At 26.4% G+C, this 23,709-nt stretch overlaps 1 protein-coding gene across 1 annotated transcript; it reads left to right on the top strand.

Annotated features, from left to right (window-relative positions):
* The first annotated feature begins 18,650 nt into the window (after window positions 1–18,650).
* On the top strand, window positions 18,651–19,388 carry LOC136089585 (uncharacterized). Its single transcript, XM_065815638.1, has one exon. It carries the CDS (start codon window positions 18,651–18,653, stop codon window positions 19,386–19,388), a length of 738 nt encoding a protein of 245 aa, XP_065671710.1.
* Window positions 19,389–23,709: the final 4,321 nt, after the last annotated feature.

Raw genomic sequence — 23,709 nt, 5'->3', positions numbered from 1 at the left:
TTATTTGTTCGTAGCAATTTATAACAATATTCCCGTTTATTTCATCTGAACCAGGTGCTTTATTTTTTTTTAAGGATTTAAAAGCTTTTTCAAACTCATCAAATGATAGTTCGGCAGATAATTCTTCAGAGCAAGTATCTTTGTCAACAGGTACCAAAAAATCATAAAATGAGGTTTGGGTATTTGGTATTTTTCTTGACAGAGTTGATCCAATTTCAGTGAAATATTTATTGAATTCTTGAGCTATTATTTGTGGTTTATACAAGCTATTGTTATCGACTTTCAGCATATGTGGCAAAGAGCTTGAGCACGTTTTTTGTTTTCCAGTAATTTCTTTTATTACTTTCCAAGTGCTTTTTGAGTCATTTTTTAATTTATTAAATAATTTTGAATAGTAAGTTTTTTTTAAATTTTTTCGAATTTTTTCGAAAAGATTTTTGTAATCTTTGTAAATTTTTTCACTAGCTGGTGTTTTTGTTTTCAGATATTTAATGTATAGCTTTTGTTTTGTTTTCGATGATTTTTTGAATCCTTTGGTCATCCAGGGATTATTAAAGTGTTTTGTTTTTAATGTAACTGTAACAATTGGGAAATTAGATTCGTAAATAGAGGTGAATGTTTCAAAGAACTTTTCATAAAGGTTGTTTGCGTTTTCATTAGAATTTAAGTGTTTCCAATGTAATAATGAGAGCTGATTTTTAAAAGACTCATTATTTGATGGTTTAAAAAAACGTTTTTTTATAATTTTATTTAATTTTTGTTGTGGTTAGTCAGTGTTTATGGTTAGAAAAATAGGAAAATGGTCTGAAATATCTTTTTTTAAGATGCCCAATTTTATATTGCTGTTGAACAAGTCTGTGGAAATAATATTATCCAGCAAGGTTGCTGAATTTTTTGTTACTCTAGTCGGACGATTTATTTAAGGAATTGCTCCAGATTCAAAAATTGCATCAAAAAAATTTCTAACTTTGTTATTGTCATTGTAGTCAAAACAATTCATATTAAAATCACCAATTAAAGAAGTTTTTTTTCTTTTCTTTGTTACCTTTCGCAATAACTTTTTGCTGTAAAAACATGCTCACGCCATCTGGCGGTCGATAACAACAGCTAATTAAAATGTTTTTTGTTATTATATATATTTATAAATATATGTTTAAATATAATATATAAAGATATATATTTGTATCATTTATTTATATAAATTGATAAATCTACAGTTAAGTGGCATAAAATAATTTCACTTTTTTTGCTTGTTGTGAGACGTGCTTAAAGAGGTAGTTTTTTAATATAAACATAAGGAATATTTTAATATACTTTTTATATATAAATATATTTTAATAGACTGCGTGCCCCAACCAAACCCTTAATTGATGTGGCGGCATTTCCTTGTAGCAGCAGGCTTTAAGATAGTCGATGTAGCAGCACTCCCTTGTAGTTAAAACAAATTCCTAGCATAATCAACAGTAATTAAATTATTAGGCAATTGTTTTGTGGTAATTAATTGGATAATATCTAAATATCTTGTTTTAAATTTAACAGTTGCAGTTCAAAAACATGAAAAAGGAGCAAGTAATACATATTTTGAGAGATCCATTTAGTTATGGCTAATGTAAGCTCCTGAAAGAAATTGTGGTCTTGCAAAACGTGCCTTAAAAATGTAAGTTAAAAATAATTGATGCTTTTTTGTGTTTTCTTGACTTTTCTTTGAAATTTTATATATTTTTCTTGAAATATGTTTTTATTATTACAATGCTTTTATTTTATTAGTCATTCCAGAGAGTTGGATTTTATAGTTTATGCCAATTTTTACAGTTTAGTTTATTTTTTATTCCTTCGTTTACTTCACTTATTTATATTTATTTTGGCTACAATTTTATACTTATTTTAAGAGTTTAACTTGGCTTTCATTTTGCGTGACTGGGTTTGTATCATGTGTAGATTAAAGATTGCCCTATATTTATGCTAATAAGTGTAGAATCATAATGGTTCTTATCATCATAATATCATTTGTTCAGTTTTTTAAATAATTTTACATACATAAAAAACGACGTGATTGAATTAATTGTTAGAATTAGATTGAATAATGATGTTTGCTTAACAATGTAATCAAGTACGAAAAAAACTAATAATGTAAAAAGGTCAAATGAAAATAATACAATATCATGAATAAGTTAGTTTTTTAATCTATAGATAAGTTCTAATACAGATATATTTCTGCTTTTTAATGTAAGTTATGTGCTTTAATATCTATTTATTATTAGAAATTAAGTACAATACTGTTTAAATGACTTTTAAATCACCTGACGCATGGTCAGGAGAAAAAGATTGCACTAAAGTCAGAGGTCGAGTAGTATCGACACGTGAAAACATCAAATAGTAATGATGATCTTCCTTTATGCTTTTGTTTTATTCCTTTGCAAGTTAAATGTGTTTAATGTATTGAAATCTTTATTGAAATACAGAATATTTATAATTGCATTTGTGTAGATCAATGTGTTTATAGTTATAACATAATGCGTTTATTGTTTTAAGTTCATAGTTTATAACACAATGTGTTTATAGCTTTAAGATAATTGAAACATGTTTTTATAATTTTTATATGTAGGAATTCATTGATGGTAATTTTTGAAACAACACAATTATTATGGAGTCAATGAGTTGTGAAATATTGGATATACTTTTATCTTTTATATGGTAGCCCAAGAAACTTAATAAATTTTTATAGTTTTTATATGAGGTATTTCATTGAGAGTATTTTTTCGAAAACAACTCAATATCTAAAGTTATTATGGAGTCAATGAGTTGTGATTTATTGGATAAACAAATTATTGTAAGATATTCGTTTTATATAGCATCCCAAAAAATTTCATTGATATAGAAATTGATATATAAAATAAAATAAAACAACAACAAAAAACTCATCAAGTGTTAATATATATGTATATACTTGATGAGTTTTTTGTTGCTGTTTTCTTTACTTTTTATACTTTATTATTATTAATTTTTAAGTATCCTTTATAATATGTAAAGTTATGTATTACTTAATTAATGTAGAAGAGATAAATATATTTCTTTCTTATTAAACCTTATTACAAACTTTTATAGTTTTGTTTTAAAATTACTTTACTTTTAGCTATTTTCGGGTGACTTGCATGCAATTCTTAAATCTATTAGCTTGACAGGCGGACAAATATGGATATCGAAAAGTACCAAACGTTAGTTCATGCAAGCATCAAATTGAAATGATGGTAGAAATTTAAACTTAAACTTTTAAATGTATTGAATTGCAAGGCAATTTTATTGAAATAAAAATATTTGGTAATATAAAACGTTAATGACTGTGTATATAAAGTTTAAGATATCCCACATTCCATTTTATATCATCCGTGCAACATTTTTAGGTAGGCAAACATCACCCCGCTTCACCATTTTCTTCTTGAATTGTTTTACTTTAAAATCTTCAAGTTAAACTCTTGCATTTGTTTCCCAAAAGTTAAAATCTCGCATCCGTTAAAGTATTGATTATTTATAAAAATTGAAATAAAGGTTAAAAACAAACAAACTAAACCAAAAGTAGTATAAAAGAGGCAATGGCAAAGCATCGGCTAAACGCCGTTCGAAAAACGACTGCCATGCATGAATCATGCCTTAAACGGTGAGCAAGACTCGGATTGAACCTTGCTTGTCGGCCGATGATGGGCCAGTAATAACGTCGATGGGGGGTTAAGCATAGCGAGTTTGGTAGTGACTTTTCTTATTTGCCTAATTTGCTTAGTTGATGTTGAGTTGAGCTGAGTTTAAATATTAAATGTTACATTTATAATTTTTGATTAGTAATAAAATAAGTTTATATTTTGTAGATTGATATTGTTATTATTATATAAATATATGCACATTTATATATATATATATATATATATATATATATATATATATATATATATATATATATATATATATATATATATATATATATATATACAGATTATGATTAATACCATTCTGACAAACACGACGTTCCAGTTTGACGACTGCAACTATTTAAAAATGATAGGGACATAGATGCGTACACGCATGGCACCACCATACGCTAACATATTTATGGGCACATTAGACGAAGCCATCACTGTACAATTCAAACAGAACATCACCTTCTGCAAGAGATTCTTCGATGACATTTTCTTCATATTCACAGGCTTCACCAAAGATCTCGATCATGTTGAAACATTTATGAATTACCTGCACCCCACCATTAAATTCACTTTTAACCACTCAGACACTTCAATTGACTTTATGAACGTAACTCTCTACAAAAACCATCTAGGTAAAATACAAAGCACACTTTACCGTAAACCCATCGACACAATGAGCCTCCTGCATTTCAGTTCATACCACCCACATCATATCACATCAGGTCTCATCCACTGCCAAGCAATGAGATACAATAGACTTATATCTGACTTCCACCACCTACTTAAGGAAATCCGCACATTAGCTCGCCAATTAGTTCTTAAGGGGTACAATCTTGGCATCATAAACAGATACATTACTAAAGCCCTACGACACACACAAAAAAATCTTATCCACAAAAACAAAGAACCCGATGACACCCACATCTTCCCCGTAGTCACACCTTACACCTTACAATGAACAAGGTATACGAATCAGTAATGTAATATTACACAACTGGCACCCTATCCACAATGACCCGGAACTCTGCACACTGTTTCCGTCAGCATCCACCCTCACACACACTAATACACTTTCCCTCAGAGATTTATTCGCACTAAATACACTGCCAATCACAAAAACTGAACATCCACTGTTTTCTCCAGTTCGTATTTAGCCGGTAGGACGTACTTCAGCCCCCACCCGCATGTTACATTTTCGTATTTTTAAATATTTTACACATTAGTATGGTATATTTTCTATGTATTACTATGTTGTTTATGTTTTTTACTTTATTAAATGATAATTCAATAATGACCAGTTGTTATATTATTACTCGTTCGACCTGGATAGATACATCAGAATACACTAGAAGGCTTTTACAAATAACCCTTTAACTAGCAGGCCTAGACATTATTACATAAAAATACTAAACATATCGTTACTAAACATATAACAAACTATAGAGATATTACTTCGCCAAGCCACGGAGGATGCGAACGCATCATCTCACGCGAGTCTTGATAGAGAACGATACTTTGTTTATAAAGAAATGAATGGAATATGCTTCCACCCTATGAATAACTGTCCACTATCCGTGCAAAATACAACAAAAACCGCGCAAAATATAACAAAAGAATGTACCAACTGCTGTGGGTAGCTAGAAACATTGAGAACCATTCACATAGATGGTTTTATTTTGACATCTATCTCAATTCTGTAAGATATTTAAACATGGATCCTTGTTCACGAGAATGTAAAAACCTCGAGGAAAAACAAAATGATTTACCCATATTTTATCTTGAATAAAAAAATAAAATATCACAATAAATGCATTCTATTTCTTATTTAAATACATACTAACCACACAAAGACTACAACGACCAATCTATGCAATATACTTTTTAGATACGGTATACACAATTATATATATTATATATATTACATTGTATATATTACATATATATACCACCCCATTATATATATTACATTATAATAGATTACGTGTAGCATGCGTTCTTTATAAGACAGATCCATTTGTTCATTACTTTTACCATCCATGAAGTGGTAGATTAGTCAATTGATTTACCAACTTTTGATGTAATTTCTTTTTTATTATTTTTCTTTTTTAATATTCATTTTTTATTAACGTTTAGTCACTCTTATAGCTTACACCATGAGTTTCGCTTACTTTTTGTATTCGACTACCATATTGTTAGATTTTTTCGATCCTAAGGAATTTCGTCTGGCGTCGATAAGTCAGTTTGTTCTAGTTTTGCATTATACAGTCTTCTGTAGCGTTCTTATGGTTATTAAGTAAACAATCTTTGTTTTTTAACTCGATTTTTTCAGCCCAATAGGTACTGATTAATTAAAATTAAAATTCATTCTATGTATTGATTTATTTTTCATTTCTGGTGTATCCACTAATTATATCGTGTATTAGCTGGCTGCACAGTGGGCCGGATATTAGACATATGGTGGACAAAATTATTTTGATCATTTTTTTTTTTTACTAAAACCCTTTATATGTCCGAAGAATCACTTTGTATTAAGATATATTTACTTTTATTATAAATTTTAGATAAATAGTTGTTAATTTCTAAAAATTATTAAACAAACTTTGTAAAACTTTAAAAACGCGGATTTGCAATTTTTTAGTTTCAAATCCCATAACTTCTTAAAATCGTTGAACTGAATAACAAACTCTTCTCGTAGAATAAACTAAAACAAAAATTGATGCAACAAACTTTAAAAATGAAAATGCGCACGTTAGAAAAAATGAAATTTTATCACTAAATTTGAAACTCTATTATCGATATTGTATAATAGATTTGAAATATATAGATAAATTTATAGAAATATATAGATAAATTTATAGAACCATATAGATAAATTTATAGAAATATATAGAAAATAAAAATGAATATATAGATTTAAAACTCTATTATTGATATTATTATATGCCCACGACGTTTTGAATAAGTCTGTAGATTATTTATCATCTTTGTATAAAAAAATGTATTTTCTTATTTTTAACTTATTAGCCGCACATTGTGGATGAATAGTATTACAACGTTTTTATCAGTCTAAAGGTACTATGCAAATAATCAACAGTCTAAAGGTACTATGCAAATAATCAACTTCATTCGCCACTATTTTCATTTTAACTTACCTGTTTGTAAACACTACATCCTGTAGCACCATTAAAACCAGCTTTGCATCTAAATGTTAGTTTAGTTAATTCCTTAGCATTATGTTTTGTATACCACATAGCTTCTTAAGAGTGTGTCTTAGAAAATCTTTCAGCGGTATTTGTACTGAATAGCCATCCATATAAATGTTCTTGGGATAGCATTTAGCTTTTGAAGATCCTATACTATTATACAAAGGATATATGTGGCAGCTATTTTTTCAGTACCGTTTCTTAGAAGCTGGTATGTTGATTTTGATATATCACCATTAAACATGAATGCTAAAGCTTCATCAGATGTATATATCTAAGCAGGTTTAATGGGGTTTTTATTTTAAATAACAGAAATTTTTGTGCCATTTTTGTACTTAAACTCACTTCTTAGTTTCAATTTTGTTGCATGTTGCGTCTTGAAGTAATTTATGGCTAATAAAATATTAAAAACATTGTTAAGCTTATTCTTTTTGTTTTGTTACAAGCTTTTTCAAAAGAGCGACATGGTCTCCAAACTTTATTAACTGATAATGTAGCATTTAATGTACTGTAGGTGTATTGAAAATCTTGAGCTAGCCAGTTTTCATTACTTCTCTCAAAATGAGTGTTATCATTATTTGCAGCTATCAACTTTTTACATTGTAATTTTATGGAGTTTTCGCTCAGAATCCTCTAGTTTAATATCTGCAGGAACTAGAACAGTTAATTTTGATGAAAAGAATGGTATATCATTAGAAACTAGTTTATTTTGTTGTATAAGTCCGTAAATGTCACCAAATTTTATATTATTACTAAATAAAAAAACAAAAAAATGTTAGGTTAACAGTGCAATTTGTATTGAATAAAATAACAAACAAAATAACATGTATTTTTGTTTACGAGAAATAAAAGTTGATTTCAAGCAAATATCATAAACTACAAGTCATATTTTTAAAATGTTAAAGAAACCCAAAAGGGAAAGTTAGGGGCAATGTATATAGTTCAAATAGGTTGTATACATATTTACAAGTTCAAGCATTCAATATAGGTTCTCGTAGGTTCCCTAAAATATGTGACACTTTTTGTACAAAATAAAAGTATTAAATGTTAAAAATTTAACACTTTATTTTAAAGCCAGATTATAAGTGTATTATAAAGGCTGATCTTTACGTTATATTTTTTTCAAAAAACTTTACTGCTAAATATTTTAAATATAAAAAATAAAAATTTCACGATTTTTAAAAAAAAAAAATTTTTTTCATTACACATGAAACCGCAACTGATATTTGTGGTTTTAAAAGATGCTATTATACTCAAAACATTTTTTAAAACTTTAAATTAGAGTATAACAAATATGTTTTAATATATGGTTTTGAGCATAATAAACATTAATTTTTTAGGTTTTGTCCACCACCTGGCCCACTGTGGGCTGTCTTGAATTGTCTATCTATTTATTTGCTATTACCTTACTATTTTCAGTTAGAAGTTATCTCCATCTCTCAGGTGAGATTTAGGTTACCCTATCGATTTATGTTACTAAATTTTACATTACGTTTGTATACCTTTACTACATGTACTACATTTTTTCATAGTTTATATCGTTGCTATCGTTAGTCGTGAATTCTTGGATTGTTTTATATACATATATGTACATAGATTACGATAGGCATATCGTAATCGTAAAAATGATAAGTCACTTTGAAGTCACTATTTTGTATATATACGTTGATGTGTATGTATGTATGTATGTATGTATGTATGTATGTATGTATGTATGTATGTATGTATGTATGTATGTATGTATGTATGTATGTATGTATGTATGTATGTATGTATGTATGTATGTATGTATGTATGTATGTATGTATGTATGTATGTATGTATGTATGTATGTATGTATGTATGTATGTATGTATGTATGTATGTATGTATGTATGTATGTATGTATGTATGTATGTATGTATGTATGTATGTATTGGTTACCATGGCACTAACATTTTTTTACCTATTTTTTTACCTATTATTTTAACTCTTGTACCCATATATTTTTATGCTTTAGTAGCTTTTTATTATATTTTTATTTTATAAACGATATTTAATATTCTGCTGATATACAGATGGTTGTCGAATTCCAATTTTTTAATGTTTTGTATATTAATTATACAAATGCACATACGTATTGACACTATAGCGTAGCTGTGAGTGCGTTGCGTCATAATCAGGAGATACAGAGTTTGAACTTCGTAGAGTCACACACGAGTTGTTTTTTCTTTTTAGGTTGCCCGTACCATTATTGATTACCATCTTTTTATTTTTTTATTTTATCATTTTATATTATATGACATTTTTAGTCATGACAGCCATCAATACACCTTGGGATTTACACATACTTGTTTACTCAAAGACCATTATTTTATCAATTGCTTAGGATGACTAGAGCATGAGTTATTGTTCATATATATATATATATGAACAATAACTTTATTATTTATAGTTTAACATATCCCACATTCCATTTTATATCATCTGTGCAACATTTTTAGGTAGGTAAATATCACCCCGCTTCACCTTTTTCTTCTTGAACTGTTTTACTTCAAAATCTCTAAGTTAAATTCTTGCATTTGTCTCCCAAAAGTTGAAATCTCGCATTTGTTAAAGTATTGACTATTTATAAAATTGAAATAAAGGTTAAAAACAAATAAAATAAACCAAAAGTAGTATAAAAAAAGGCAATGGCAAAGCATCGGCTAAACGCCGTTCGAAAAACGACTGCCATGCATGAACCATGTCTTAAATGGTGAGTAAGATTTGGATTAAACCTTGCTTGACGGCCGATGGTGGGCCAGTAATGACGTTGATGGGGGGGCCAAGCATGGCGAGTTTGGTAGTGATTTTTCTTATTTGCCTAATTTGCTTAGTTTATTAGATGTTGAGTTGAGTTTAAATATTAAATGTTACATTTATAATTTTTGATTAGAAATAAAATAAATTTATAATTTGCAGTTTGATACTATTATTATTATATAAATATACGCACATATATATATATATATATATATATATATATATATATATATATATATATATATATATATATATATATATATATATATATATATATATATATATATATATATATATATATATATATATATATATATATATATATATATATATATATATATATATATATATATATATATATATACATGTATATATACATGTATATATGCGTATATTTATATAATAATAACAGTATCAACCTTTAATAAATCAATCTATTTTAATACTAATCAAAAATTTTGAATGTAACATTTAGTATTTTAACTCAGCTCAACTCAACATCAACAAAGCAAATTAGGCAAATAAGAAAAATCAGAAAAGAATTGTTTTAACTCCTGTCGCCCCTCACGACCTTATTGAACAGGTTTATACTCAGTGTATCACATCAATCACCACCGCTCGCCAGATGGCGCCTAATATAAACTGCCCGAAAATGCTACTATATGGAGATTTAAATTTTAGCCATACATCTTATGAGTCTTTTGAAGTTAACTGCAGCATTGCAACAGTTGCACACGTGAGAGATGAGCGTCCGGGTAATATCAGCTTCATAAATTGCCTTGATGTATGTCACCTAATTCACCCTATCACTTTCCCAACGCACCGTAGTACTCAATACGTCGAGCCCACAAGCACCTTTGATCTGATAACAACAACTGAGCCTGACCGTGCTCTTTTCATCGAAAAATGTGGTTCTCTCAGTAACACTCCAATAGGCAGGGCATACTGCTTTATCGAAAGTAAACTAGCTGGTGCTTGTCTTGACGACTTACGTACTATGCTGCTGCAACCTCGACTTTTTTAAGGTCGAGCAAACTACGCAGCAACATCCTCGCACACTTCAGCTGTATACTGGGAACAAAATTCATTGGTCTAAATGCAAACTATAACTACCAGCTATTAGTAAGCGTGAAGCAATCAAACTTTAATCATTCTATCAACAACTACTCCCTTTACTGAGAAAAAGGTTTTAAGGGTAACACCAAATCATATTGAGGTGGTCAAGGCTAAATGCGCCTCTTGGGGTACGTACATTAATGCAGGTCGCGATATGCCTAAATTACTCAAAGAATTACATCGCATCGCATGCAAAACTGTTGCTATAATGGTAAAATCTGCCATTTATAACTACAAAGAGAAACTCACTAGAGAGTCTAAAAGCAACCCTAAACGTTTACATGCACATTTACAAAGCAAAAAGAGGGTCAGCAACACGATCACATATCTAGAAAAAATAAATAGTAACATCAATACCTGCAATATATGCTCACTGTTGAATAGCGTTCGGTTTTTGTTTTGGAGCTCGAAGGTCCAATCCCGGCTCTTGAAAGAGGTACTGAAGCAGTTTGTGTTGTTGACTCAACAAGTATTTCTATCAATGTAGTACAAAAGTACCTCAACCATCTTGATCAAGTAAATGTGCAGCTACCTTATAATGCGAAAGTGTTGCAGAATATATGGTATATATATATATATATATATATATATATATATATATATATATATATATATATATACTTTGCTTCTTTTTTGTAAAAACAATACCTTTTCTTGATTTATATTTTAGTTTTTATACGGTTTATATTTTACTACTTTTTAAAAAAACCCAAAAGACACCATTTAAGATAACGATTTTAAATAACATGTTATTATTAAAAGTACCTCAACCATCTTGATCAAGTAAATGTGCAGCTACCTTTGTCTTACCTACCTTGCTTATCTACAAGTGCTCGTTCATAAATAAAATATTTTCCTAATTGTGAATACGTCATATACACAGAATTTGCGAAAGCGTTTGAGAAAGTGCTATATAATTGCCTTCCTCATATGCATGCTATAGCCTACGGTATTCAAGGCGCGCTCTTGGATTGGATCTCAGCTTGATTAAGCGCTTGAAGTCAACGAGTGGTCATCAACAGCACATCTTAAAGGCACGTAACTAATGACCGCTAGCCATTCACATCTAAATGGCAAGCGGTCATTTGTTACGTGCCATCAAGTTTGGTCTTGTAACCATTGCTTTTCGTAATCTTAATTAATGACCTGCCGGATAACATCAGTCATCATATGATACTGTATGCTAACGAGAGTAAAAATATTAGCATTATTAAAAACGAGTTCTACAGCATCACTCTTAAACCTGACGTTGACATAGCAGTGGAATGGTCACACATTTGGTTCATGCATTTTAACATTGAAAAATGCAATGTTGTGCATATTGGCTGTGCATGTGTCGAGTCGACGCGAGGTTACTCATTGGTCAACGTTGACGACACGCGTTATCCAATCTTAAATGACCTTAACGTCAGACCACAAGTAGAGTCAGTCACATCAATTGTAAATAGAATGGTAGGGCGACTCAAAAAAACATTTTGCAGTTGCAGGTTTTATTTATAGCGCAGATTGTTTATTTTTTGCCCCCGACCTTTAGTTTAATGTACTAGTTTAATGTAGGTCGCAGCTTTTCAAATCCCACCTGGCTGTCAATGAGCAAGTCCAACATCAAGCAACAAAAACAATATTATCTATTAAGCCGATGTGAAACAAAAATTGACTACAATAGCTTGGTCTAACAAATCTTGAAGAACGTCGTAAGAGAGCAGACTTTATCGATCAATTTAAAATCATGCGTCTCCTCAAACTTGTCAATATTTTTTTTCCAGTCTAAACTTTTAAACAGTAAAATCAAGTATATTTGAAGAGGGCATAACCAAAAACAAGAATGCCAGTTTATATGATATTGTAAAGAACGAAAAAACTTTTTTTAAATTGAGTAGTAGTCTCATGGAATGCGCTTTCCAAGCAGGAGTGAACGCTCCATCAATCAATGCTTTTTTTGCTGCTTTGTCTGTTACTTCTTTGTATTTTTTTCGTCAGCATAAAGGAGCCTGATGTCGCACGTCTTTAGCAAACTATAAACAGATTTATTGTATTTTTTTTTTTGATCACTGATAATAATAATAATATTAATCTATTGTGTTACTATAAAACAAAATTGACTTCTTATTTATTAAATGAATTTCTATGTTCTATTTTTAAAATAATAACTTTTAAATGTATTTTATTTAATGATATAATCTCTAAATATATTATATAAACATAAATTAAATTAATAAAATGATGTCAAAAAATATATGTTAAAGTAAAACACATAGGAACGAAACTCATTTAACCAATTTGATCAACTTATTGTCTCAGACTAGAGCACATTACCGCAATGAGGAAAAAGAGAGATTTGGCCCACTTATCCAAATACATACATAGCATGATTTTGATAATTCAACATGCATGTCGTATTATTCATTAAAAATCTTCAAACTCTTTTAAAGCAACTGGTGCTGTTCGAACTTTTGTACAAACAATCACCAAATAACATGTTATTTAAAATCGTTATCTTAAATGGTGTCTTTTGGGTTTTTTTAAAAAGTAGTAAAATATAAACCGTATAAAAACTAAAATATAAATCAAGAAAAGTTATTGTTTTTACAAAAAAGAAGCAAAGTATATATATATATATATATATATATATATATATATATATATATATATATATATATATATATATATATATATATATATATATATATATATATATATATATATATATATATATATATATATATATATATATATATATATATATATATATATATATATATATATATATATATATATATATATATATATATATATATATATATATATATATATATATATATATATATATATATATATATATATATATATATATATATATATATATATATATATATATATATATATATATATATATATAACATATATTCTGCAACACTTTCGCATTATAAATAAGTCATATCTTTTTCAAATTATTTTTACTGCTTTTAATTCAGTTTAGTTTTTAAACTTTAACTAACTGTAAAATGAGTTTAAAGTTTCAATTACTTGGTCATACCATTTTTTATACTTTTTTTGTTTTCGCTGTTTTGCAAAACATCTTGAAAAAGAATTATTTACTCTTGTAAGTCGTTTTTCCACAAATTAGTATAAATGTAAGCAACTTGTAATTCATATTGTAGCATGATAAGCATTTGATATCAGAATAATATGTTGACATAAGTTCATAAACTAAAATATACTATTTGGACACGAAAAAAAGTTTTTACTATGGTTTATGACTATTATATAAAATTTCATTACAACTTATTTCTCAATCCCAAAGTTATAATATCATAATGACGTTAATAACCTAAATAAAATAGCTCGAGATAGTTTTGAGATTATTTTAATATCATATCATGATTGGGCACTTCCTTTTTTTAAATGCGTATGTGCTTTTTGGTAAAAGTAGTAAAATATAAACCGTATAAAAACTAAAATATAAATCAAGAAAAGTTATTGTTTTTACAAAAAAGAAGCAAAGTATATATATATATATATATATATATATATATATATATATATATATATATATATATATATATATATATATATATATATATATATATATATATATATATATATATATATATATATATATATATATATATATATATATATATATATATATATATATATATATATATATATATATATATATATATATATATATATATATATATATATATATATATATATATATATATATATATATATATATATATATATATATATATAACATATATTCTGCAACACTTTCGCATTATAAATAAGTCATATCTTTTTCAAATTATTTTTACTGCTTTTAATTCAGTTTAGTTTTTAAACTTTAACTAACTGTAAAATGAGTTTAAAGTTTCAATTACTTGGTCATACCATTTTTTATACTTTTTTTGTTTTCGCTGTTTTGCAAAACATCTTGAAAAAGAATTATTTACTCTTGTAAGTCGTTTTTCCACAAATTAGTATAAATGTAAGCAACTTGTAATTCATATTGTAGCATGATAAGCATTTGATATCAGAATAATATGTTGACATAAGTTCATAAACTAAAATATACTATTTGGACACGAAAAAAAGTTTTTACTATGGTTTATGACTATTATATAAAATTTCATTACAACTTATTTCTCAATCCCAAAGTTATAATATCATAATGACGTTAATAACCTAAATAAAATAGCTCGAGATAGTTTTGAGATTATTTTAATATCATATCATGATTGGGCACTTCCTTTTTTTAAATGCGTATGTGCTTTTTGGATCCGTACTAATTTGTATAAAATTTATAGATCTGTTCGTATAAATAATCGCTAGTAATAATTTACCAATAACTAATAATAGCTACCTTGATTAAACAAAATAACTTATTTATAAAAAATAAACCATTTTAATCAAGACTTTAGAAAAAGGATCTATAGGAAGTATATGTTGTTTAACATATACTTCCTATAGAATCTTTTTCTGTAGGAAGTATATGCTAAAACATTAATTTAAATATGACACAGAAAAGAGGTAGATTATAATTAAATTATTATGCACTGTCATATTTGCTTAACTTATTTATTCAATTTCGAATTACTTTAGGTAAGAATATTATAAAAATTATAAAAATCTTTTTATAATAGATGTTATTTTAAGACCCATATAACTACCACGTAGAAATAAATCATTTTTGCCATTATAGCGGTTCTAAGAAATTTTTTAGTTAAACACATTTTTGTGCCATCATTCAGAAAAGGTAGTAATAGCTCTTTATTTGCCTTATTCGTTATTGTTAAGTAATCAAATGACAGTAAGCCATGTTAATCATTTTATCAATCTTTTTTAAACTAATGCGAATTTCTAAATCCTGTCTATTATTTGTAGATAAACAAATAAAGTAGACTTTAGAATGTAGACCAAACTTTGTTGTAAATATATATATATCTTGCACAACAAACGTCAATATAATCTTTATTTAAATGAGGAAGTTGGTATTGTGCTTTTGGTAGATGATAGTGCTTCATCTGGATCCTGGACAATCTTTACATACCTTTAAAGTCAGCCATTTTAAATCAATTTTTTTGTTAGAAACCAAGATCACAATTTTTTTGTTAGAAACCAAGATCACAAGGTAGATTGTCAGATTTACATTTTGCAGATTATTTTTTTTGAGGTTGTTTAAAGATTAGGGATCATCCATAAATGACATAATGCTAAGTTTAAATAATGGCGTCAAATAGGACAGTATTGGCTCTCGAGTGCAGAGATTTTTAAATTATTATAGCTGATGATTGTAGAGCAGTCAAATAAAACGCTCAGCTTAGGTTAGGTTAGGTTATATTAAGTTAGATTACATCTTGTCTTTACTAATCGGTTTGTTTTGTCAACCTTTGATAATTTTTGTGTGAAAATAATCTTTTTTATTAAAAATGATCTTTTAATATAAAAAAAATGCTGATTCATGATATTCTTTTATACTTAATGAACTGTAAATAAAGATATAAATTAAAAATCGATATTAATTTTTACTCAAATCAACATAAATTTTTAAATTTTTTTATACTATTAATAAAACTAGAAACTATTGATATTATTTTTCATCATTATATTGAAATTAGTATCTTTTATTATAAAAGTTAACACATATATTATAAAATTATTTTTAGCATTTTATAATATATGTGTTAACTTTATGTAATATGTTTTGACCGTTTAATTTTAATGTAATAACAATTTCATGCAATTGTTTTAGATTATTAGAAAAAATGGCTTGTTTGGTACCAAATGTAGCACACTAACTATAGAAGAATTTTTATTTCTATTGGAAGAAGCAAAAAAAAAAAAATAATAATAAAACTACCATTACAGAAGAAATCAACATGTATCATCATTTTTATTTATTTTATAAAATATTCATAGCCGATCCCCTTTGAAAAAATGAAAAAAGAATACAACTTTTTTTTAAGTATGTAAAAAAACAAAATAAATCAATGAATTGACATTAATAACAAAAGAAATCTATAAATTGACATTTTTTTAATTGGTTATATATGCATAACAATGCTTAACAATGCTTAATTATATGGTTGTTTGCAGTTGCAAAAGTTAGAATTTTTTTTTTTTTAATTTTAATTTTTTAGTATTTAGATATTCTTTCTGATGAAGCTGCTTAATGTGAAACAAACAGTCTAAGAAATTTAGTAAGAGTTTCTACTAATTCATTATTGCTTGCTTCCTTATGAACATTCAGCACTCTATTTGCTGAATACACTTACCTAATTTACACACATTGATATAGTAGTAATAATGTAATTTAATAATATAGAAACCTATAAATAAATATATATATATTTATATATATATATACATATATACATATATATATATATATATATATATATATATATATATATATATATATATATATATATATATATATATATATATATATATATATATATATATATATATATATATATATATATATATATATATATATATATATATATATATATATATATATATATATATATACATATATATATATATATATATGTATATATAAAAGTTTGTGTACCTAGAGCCTCTTTCTAACTACAACCACCCTACTTTAATTTAAAACTATACAGTTCTAAGTTATGCTTCTCAGTCAGGTGAGTAATTAAAAGTATAAATTGGTTATATACATGTATTTTTAAATATGTGTATATATATATATATATATATATATATATATATATATATATATATATATATATATATATATATATATATATATATATATATATATATATATATATATATATATATATATATATATATATATATATATATATATATATATATATATATATATATATATATAAATATATAAATTGGTTATATATATGTAAATGTAAAAAACAATCAAAATGAACAAGTTGACATTATTTTAATTGCTTTATTTGTTAATTGTTTTTTTTGAATTTTTTTAAATAACAATTTTTATTTAGATTTTTAATGAAATTACAAGAAATAAATATTAACTTTCAATGTACAATAAATTGTCTAATTTAAAGTCGGAAATTGGTTTTCCTTATTATTTTCAAGGACTTTTTCGTTTTCAAATATCGCACTACATTAAAAAATTGAAAGAATTGTGTTTAAGAAACATGGCAAGTCAAAAAATAATTTACTAACAATTTGCCAAAGTTAAAAGAATAAATATTCGAACTGATCGGACAACGTAAGCCTATAAATCAAATTGAAATTTTTTTCAAAATGTTACAAACGATTCTAAATCCAAAACAGAGAAAGTAACCAAATTTTTTTTATGTAAGAACCTATGATTTGAAATCTACGTAAACTTTTTACTTATTTTTATTGGGATCAAGATTTGTATGTAGATTTTGTATTTCATTTAGATTTTGATATTTTACATCAATTTTTAAAAGATGTAGAAAAATTTCTTAATAAGATATTAGAAGTTGAATAATAAATCAATGTGGATTTATAAAGAATGTTCAATTTTTAGGTTTTTATACTGTTAATAACGTCATTGTTAATGATTTTATTTAGATTCATAATGAAATTAACATGTACCAATTTTTGAATAGGATTAACAAAATAAAGTACACTTTATTTTGTTAATCGAATTCAAAAATTAGTACATAATGACAGCAAAACACATTGAATGTACGATCTTAAAGAATTGACAAAGGACGCACATTGAACATTGAGCAAGCAAGACGTTTTTATAAAGCCAAAAAGTTATTTCGTATTAGATATTATTTTATTATAAAATATATAATATTATTATTTTATTATTATTATTATATATATATATATATATATACTCGATATATTTATTATGGCAGTTACAATCGATCAAATAGAGAAAATGATGAAAAAAATGTTTAAGGAGTTTAAAAAAGAAACTGAAAGCATGATAAAACAACAAGAAAAGAATGTGTTAAACATTATAAGTAGTAGCACAAAAATATTATACGAGCGATTAGATATTGTTGAATCAAATATTAAAGAAAATTGTAAACAGATCAAAACAATAAAAAAAGAGGTTGAAGATATTAAAGTGAGTCTAAATTTTCACGAACACTTAATAGATGAAAAAATTAGGTCTGTCGTTAATTCACAAGAGAAGTGTATAACAACAAGCGCAATTCAAAGTAACGAATCGGCATTTATTAAAATTAGAGGCAAACTAAGAGAAATGGAAGATCGATCACGGCGGAACAATCTGAGAATTGACGGAGTTAAAGAAAACGATGGGGAAAGCTGGAAAGACAGCGAAATGAAGGTAAATAAAATTTTTGAAAATTATTTAGGTCTAAAAGGCATTAAAATAGAAAGGGCACACAGAACTGGCCAAAAAAACTCAGTTAAACCAAGAACAATAATAATAAAACTTCTGGACTTTAAGGATAAAATCGATATTCTTAAAAAGACCACTAATCTTAAAGGTAAAAATATCTATATCAATGAAGATTTTTGCGCTGAGACAGTGCAAATTAGGAAGAATCTACAAGAACAGATGAAAATCGAACGAGCGGCAGGAAAGTTTGCTCATCTATCTCGTATGATAAGCTGATCATACGCGATTGGGCTTCAAAGAAAAGTAATTTAATATCCTAGTATTTTAATTTTTTAATATCTTATTTTCGTGATTACGAAATTATTTTATTATTTTTTCTTTTCAAAATGGATGACAACTTTTTATTTAATTTTAATAAGGAAAATAGCAGCTTTGATGACTATTTCAATGAAAAAAACATTGTAAGTGAATACTATTCAGTACGTGAATCTACTCAATTTTTTAGTAAAAAAATAAATAATTTTTCAATTTTAAATCTAAACATTCGAAGTATTAATAAAAACTTTGATAATCTAAAACTATTATTGCATGATCTAAACCACGATTTTAAAATAATTAGTCTCACGGAAACGTGGTTAGAAAGCAATGAAAAAAATTGTAATTATGAATTAAATAACTACGTATCAATTCATCAACCTCGTAAAACCCACGTTGGTGGCGGTGTAAGTATCTTTATTCACAAATCTATTAACTTTATATTGCGTAATGACGTCAATGTTAATGATACAGATTGTGAGTCGTTGTGCATCGAAATAACAAATAAAGCAACCAAAAATATTATCATTAATTCTATTTATAGAAAGCCAGGTGGGAATTTTAAAATATTTAAATCTTATTTAAAAAATTTTTTAAGCAACACCAACATAACAAAGAAACACGTTTACTTAACTGGTGACTACAATATAAACTTGTTAAATCATTCTTCAAATGTAAATGTTCAATACTTTTTAAATACCTTAATTCAACATGATATAATTCCAACAATAAGCAAATCAACCAGAATAACTAACACTTCATCAACATTACTTGATAATATATTTACTAATAATATTCATAATTGCCTCCTAGAATCTGGTATAATCAAAACTGACATAACAGATCATTTCCCAATATTCTTAATTACAAATAATATAACTGATAATCATTCTGCTTTAAAATCTACAATCCAAATGCGACAGATCAATGAAAACTCCCTGTTGCACTTTCGAAATCTCTTATCAGAAAAAATTGATTGGGACCTTATATTACAATTACAAGAGGCATATAAGGCGTATGATCTTTTTTTGGCGCAGTTTTGTAAATATTACGATTTGGCTTTTCCACTAAAAAAAATAGTTATAAATTCAAAATCACTTTTAAGTCCTTGGATGACCAAAGGTTTGCTTAAATCATCTAAGAGAAAACAAAAACTTTGTGAAAAATATCTAAGACATAAATCATTCACAAATGAAATAAATTACAAAAATTATAAAAGTTTATTTGAAAAAACAAAGAAACACTCTAAAAGAATTTATTACGCTAAGATGCTAAAAAAAACACAAGGAAACACTCAAAAAACTTGGAATGTGATTAACCAGATAATTGGTAAAAAAAGATGTTCTAACAATAATTTGCCACAAAAACTCATAATTGATGGGGAAATGATCAGTAATAAAGAAACCATCGTTGAAAAGCTCAACGACTATTTCCTTGAAGTTGGCCCAAATTTAGCAAGTAAAATCCCAAAAAACACCACAAATTTCAAATCCTATATAAAACCAACCAATACATCTATGAAAGAAGTTAGTTTAAATATAACTGAGGTGCGTAATGCGTACAATAGTCTGAAAAATAATAAATCCGCTGGCATTGATCAAATTAGCGTGAACGTAGTTAAAGCAATCTTCGATATCATAGAACCATCTTTGGTTCATATTTTTAACCTTTCAATACAATCCGGTATTGTACCGGAGAAATTAAAAATTGCTAAAATATCACCTATTTTTAAAACTGGCGATAACACAATTATGTCAAATTATAGACCTATTTCTGTCTTACCATGCTTTTCAAAATTGTTAGAACGTATTATGTATGATAGGCTTAATAAATATTTAACCAAAAACAAAATACTGTATAATAAACAATTTGGATTCAAAAAAAAACATTCAACGGATCATGCAGTAATCGATTTAATAAATTATATATCCGATGGGTTCAATAATGATTGTTATACACTAGGAGTTTTTATTGATCTGTCAAAAGCATTTGACACAGTTGACCATGACATACTTATAGAAAAACTAGAACTCTATGGAGTATTAAACAATAACCTACTCTGGTTTAAAAATTACCTGTCAAACAGGAAACAATACATAGTGTATAAAGAAAATGAAACAGGAAACAAAGTTATAACTTGTGGTGTTCCCCAGGGATCCATCCTAGGACCACTATTATTCTTGTTGTACATTAACGATTTATATTTAGCTTCAAAGACTTTAAATCTTATTTTGTTTGCTGACGACTCTAATCTTTTTTACTCAAATAAAAATATAAAAGATCTTTTTAAAATATTTAACGAAGAACTAATAAAAGTTAATGATTGGATTATTTGTAATAAACTTTCATTAAATGTACTGAAAACTAAATTTTTGTTGTTTCATAAACCTAGTAAGAGTGATCACCTCCCTCTAAAATTACCCAATCTCTTTATGAATAATTCATTTATTAAAAGAGAATCAAATGTAAACTTCCTGGGAATAATATTAGATGAAAATATATCATGGAAATCTCATATTAAATCTATTGAAAATAAAATTTCCAAAAATATTTCTGTTCTATATAGAGTTAAACCATTTCTTAATATCAAGTCTTTAAAAATTATATATTTTTCATTTATCCATAGTTATCTATCCTATTGCAATATTGCATGGGGAAGTAGCAACTATGGAAAGCTTAAAAAAATTTATAGTAAACAAAAAATTGCATGCAAAATTATTTTTGGCGTTAAGAGAACTGCTCATGGAGAGCCTTTCTTAATGGAACTTAATGCACTCAATGTTTATAAACTCAACATATATCAAGTTATGCTGTTCATGTTTAAATCTAAACATGGTTTGTCGCCTAATATATTTCACTCTTACTTTACTAAAATTTCTCATAAGTACCCCACAAATTTTTCAAATGATAATTTTGTAGTTCCAAGATTCCATTTCAAACTCAGTTCATTCCAAATTCAATATCGTGGAGCATTTCTATGGAATGAATTTTTTCAAAAAATTAATAAAAATAACATTCTTCAAAACATATCTTTTGAACAATTCAAAATAGTATGTAAACGTTTCTTATTAGGAAAAAATTTCGATCTAAAATATTTATTTTAAAGTTTGATTATAAAATAATAAAAAAAATATATAAACTGAATAGGTTTTCACCTACTTTTTTTTTTTTTGTTTTTTTTGTGAAAAAGTCATAACTTATTTTTTTTTTTTTTTTGTGGATCTTCTGACTTTTATTTTTCATTTAAATATGTTGTTATTGTAAACTTATGCTATTTTAATATCTTATTATAAGCTTTATAATATCTTTGTAGAAGTATATATATATATATATGTGTATGTGTATATATATATATATATATATATATATATATATATATATATATATATATATATATATATATATATATATATATATATATATATATATGTATACATATGTGTATATATATGTATATATGTATATATGCTTTTATGTTTAAAGTTTTTAATTTGTAATATTAACTGACGGCTTCAATGTTAACGGGGCTCGGTGATAAGACAGTATGTCTTCTTCTTGCTCCGGCCATTTATTATGTATGTAAACGATTTTTCTCATTGTAAATAGTATTATACGGCAAAAAAAAAAAAAAAAAAAATCATTATGAAATATTCAGAATTAAAAGATACAAAATCTGCAACAGAATTTCATGAGAGAGAAGAATATATCACCCTTTGAGTAAAATGAGCTCTCGCGGAGCTCTTAGAGCTCTGCAATAAACTCCGCTTGGAGAGTAGATTGAAGAGTAAATTTCATTATGTACATATATGTGTATACTATGTATTATATTGATTCAATTTCACTTTTTATATGAAAATTATGTGCCCTATGCTATAGTATGTCTTTTTAAGGAAAGAATAAAATTTTTGAAATACGTAATGTTACTTTCAGTTTATTCATTTAAATGAATAGTCGAGTAGAGCTCTCTGCAGAGCTTTTCATTTTCAGATTTCAAAAATTTTTCTGTTAAATGCGTGAAATGTTGCTTTAAGGCTCATGCGCATAATTTTGTAATTAGTTTTATGCATTACATTTTATAATTCAACGAAGAGAAAACATGCATTGAAGTGCTATTTTATTTTTTTAAATTAAATTATTTGAAATTTTAACAAAAAATATTGCACAAGTAATATATATTGCTCGTTTATGGAGGAGTTAGGGTTTTTAATTTTATATTTGTAAATAACTGTTTATAACACTATAGTGTTATAAACAAACACTGAGTGTTTTAAACAAACACTGA

This window comes from Hydra vulgaris, chromosome 13 (assembly GCF_038396675.1).
Source record: "Hydra vulgaris chromosome 13, alternate assembly HydraT2T_AEP".
NCBI lineage: Eukaryota > Metazoa > Cnidaria > Hydrozoa > Anthoathecata > Hydridae > Hydra > Hydra vulgaris.
The sequence above is the reverse complement of the archived record's forward strand: the minus strand, read 5'-3'. Positions and strand labels throughout refer to the sequence as shown.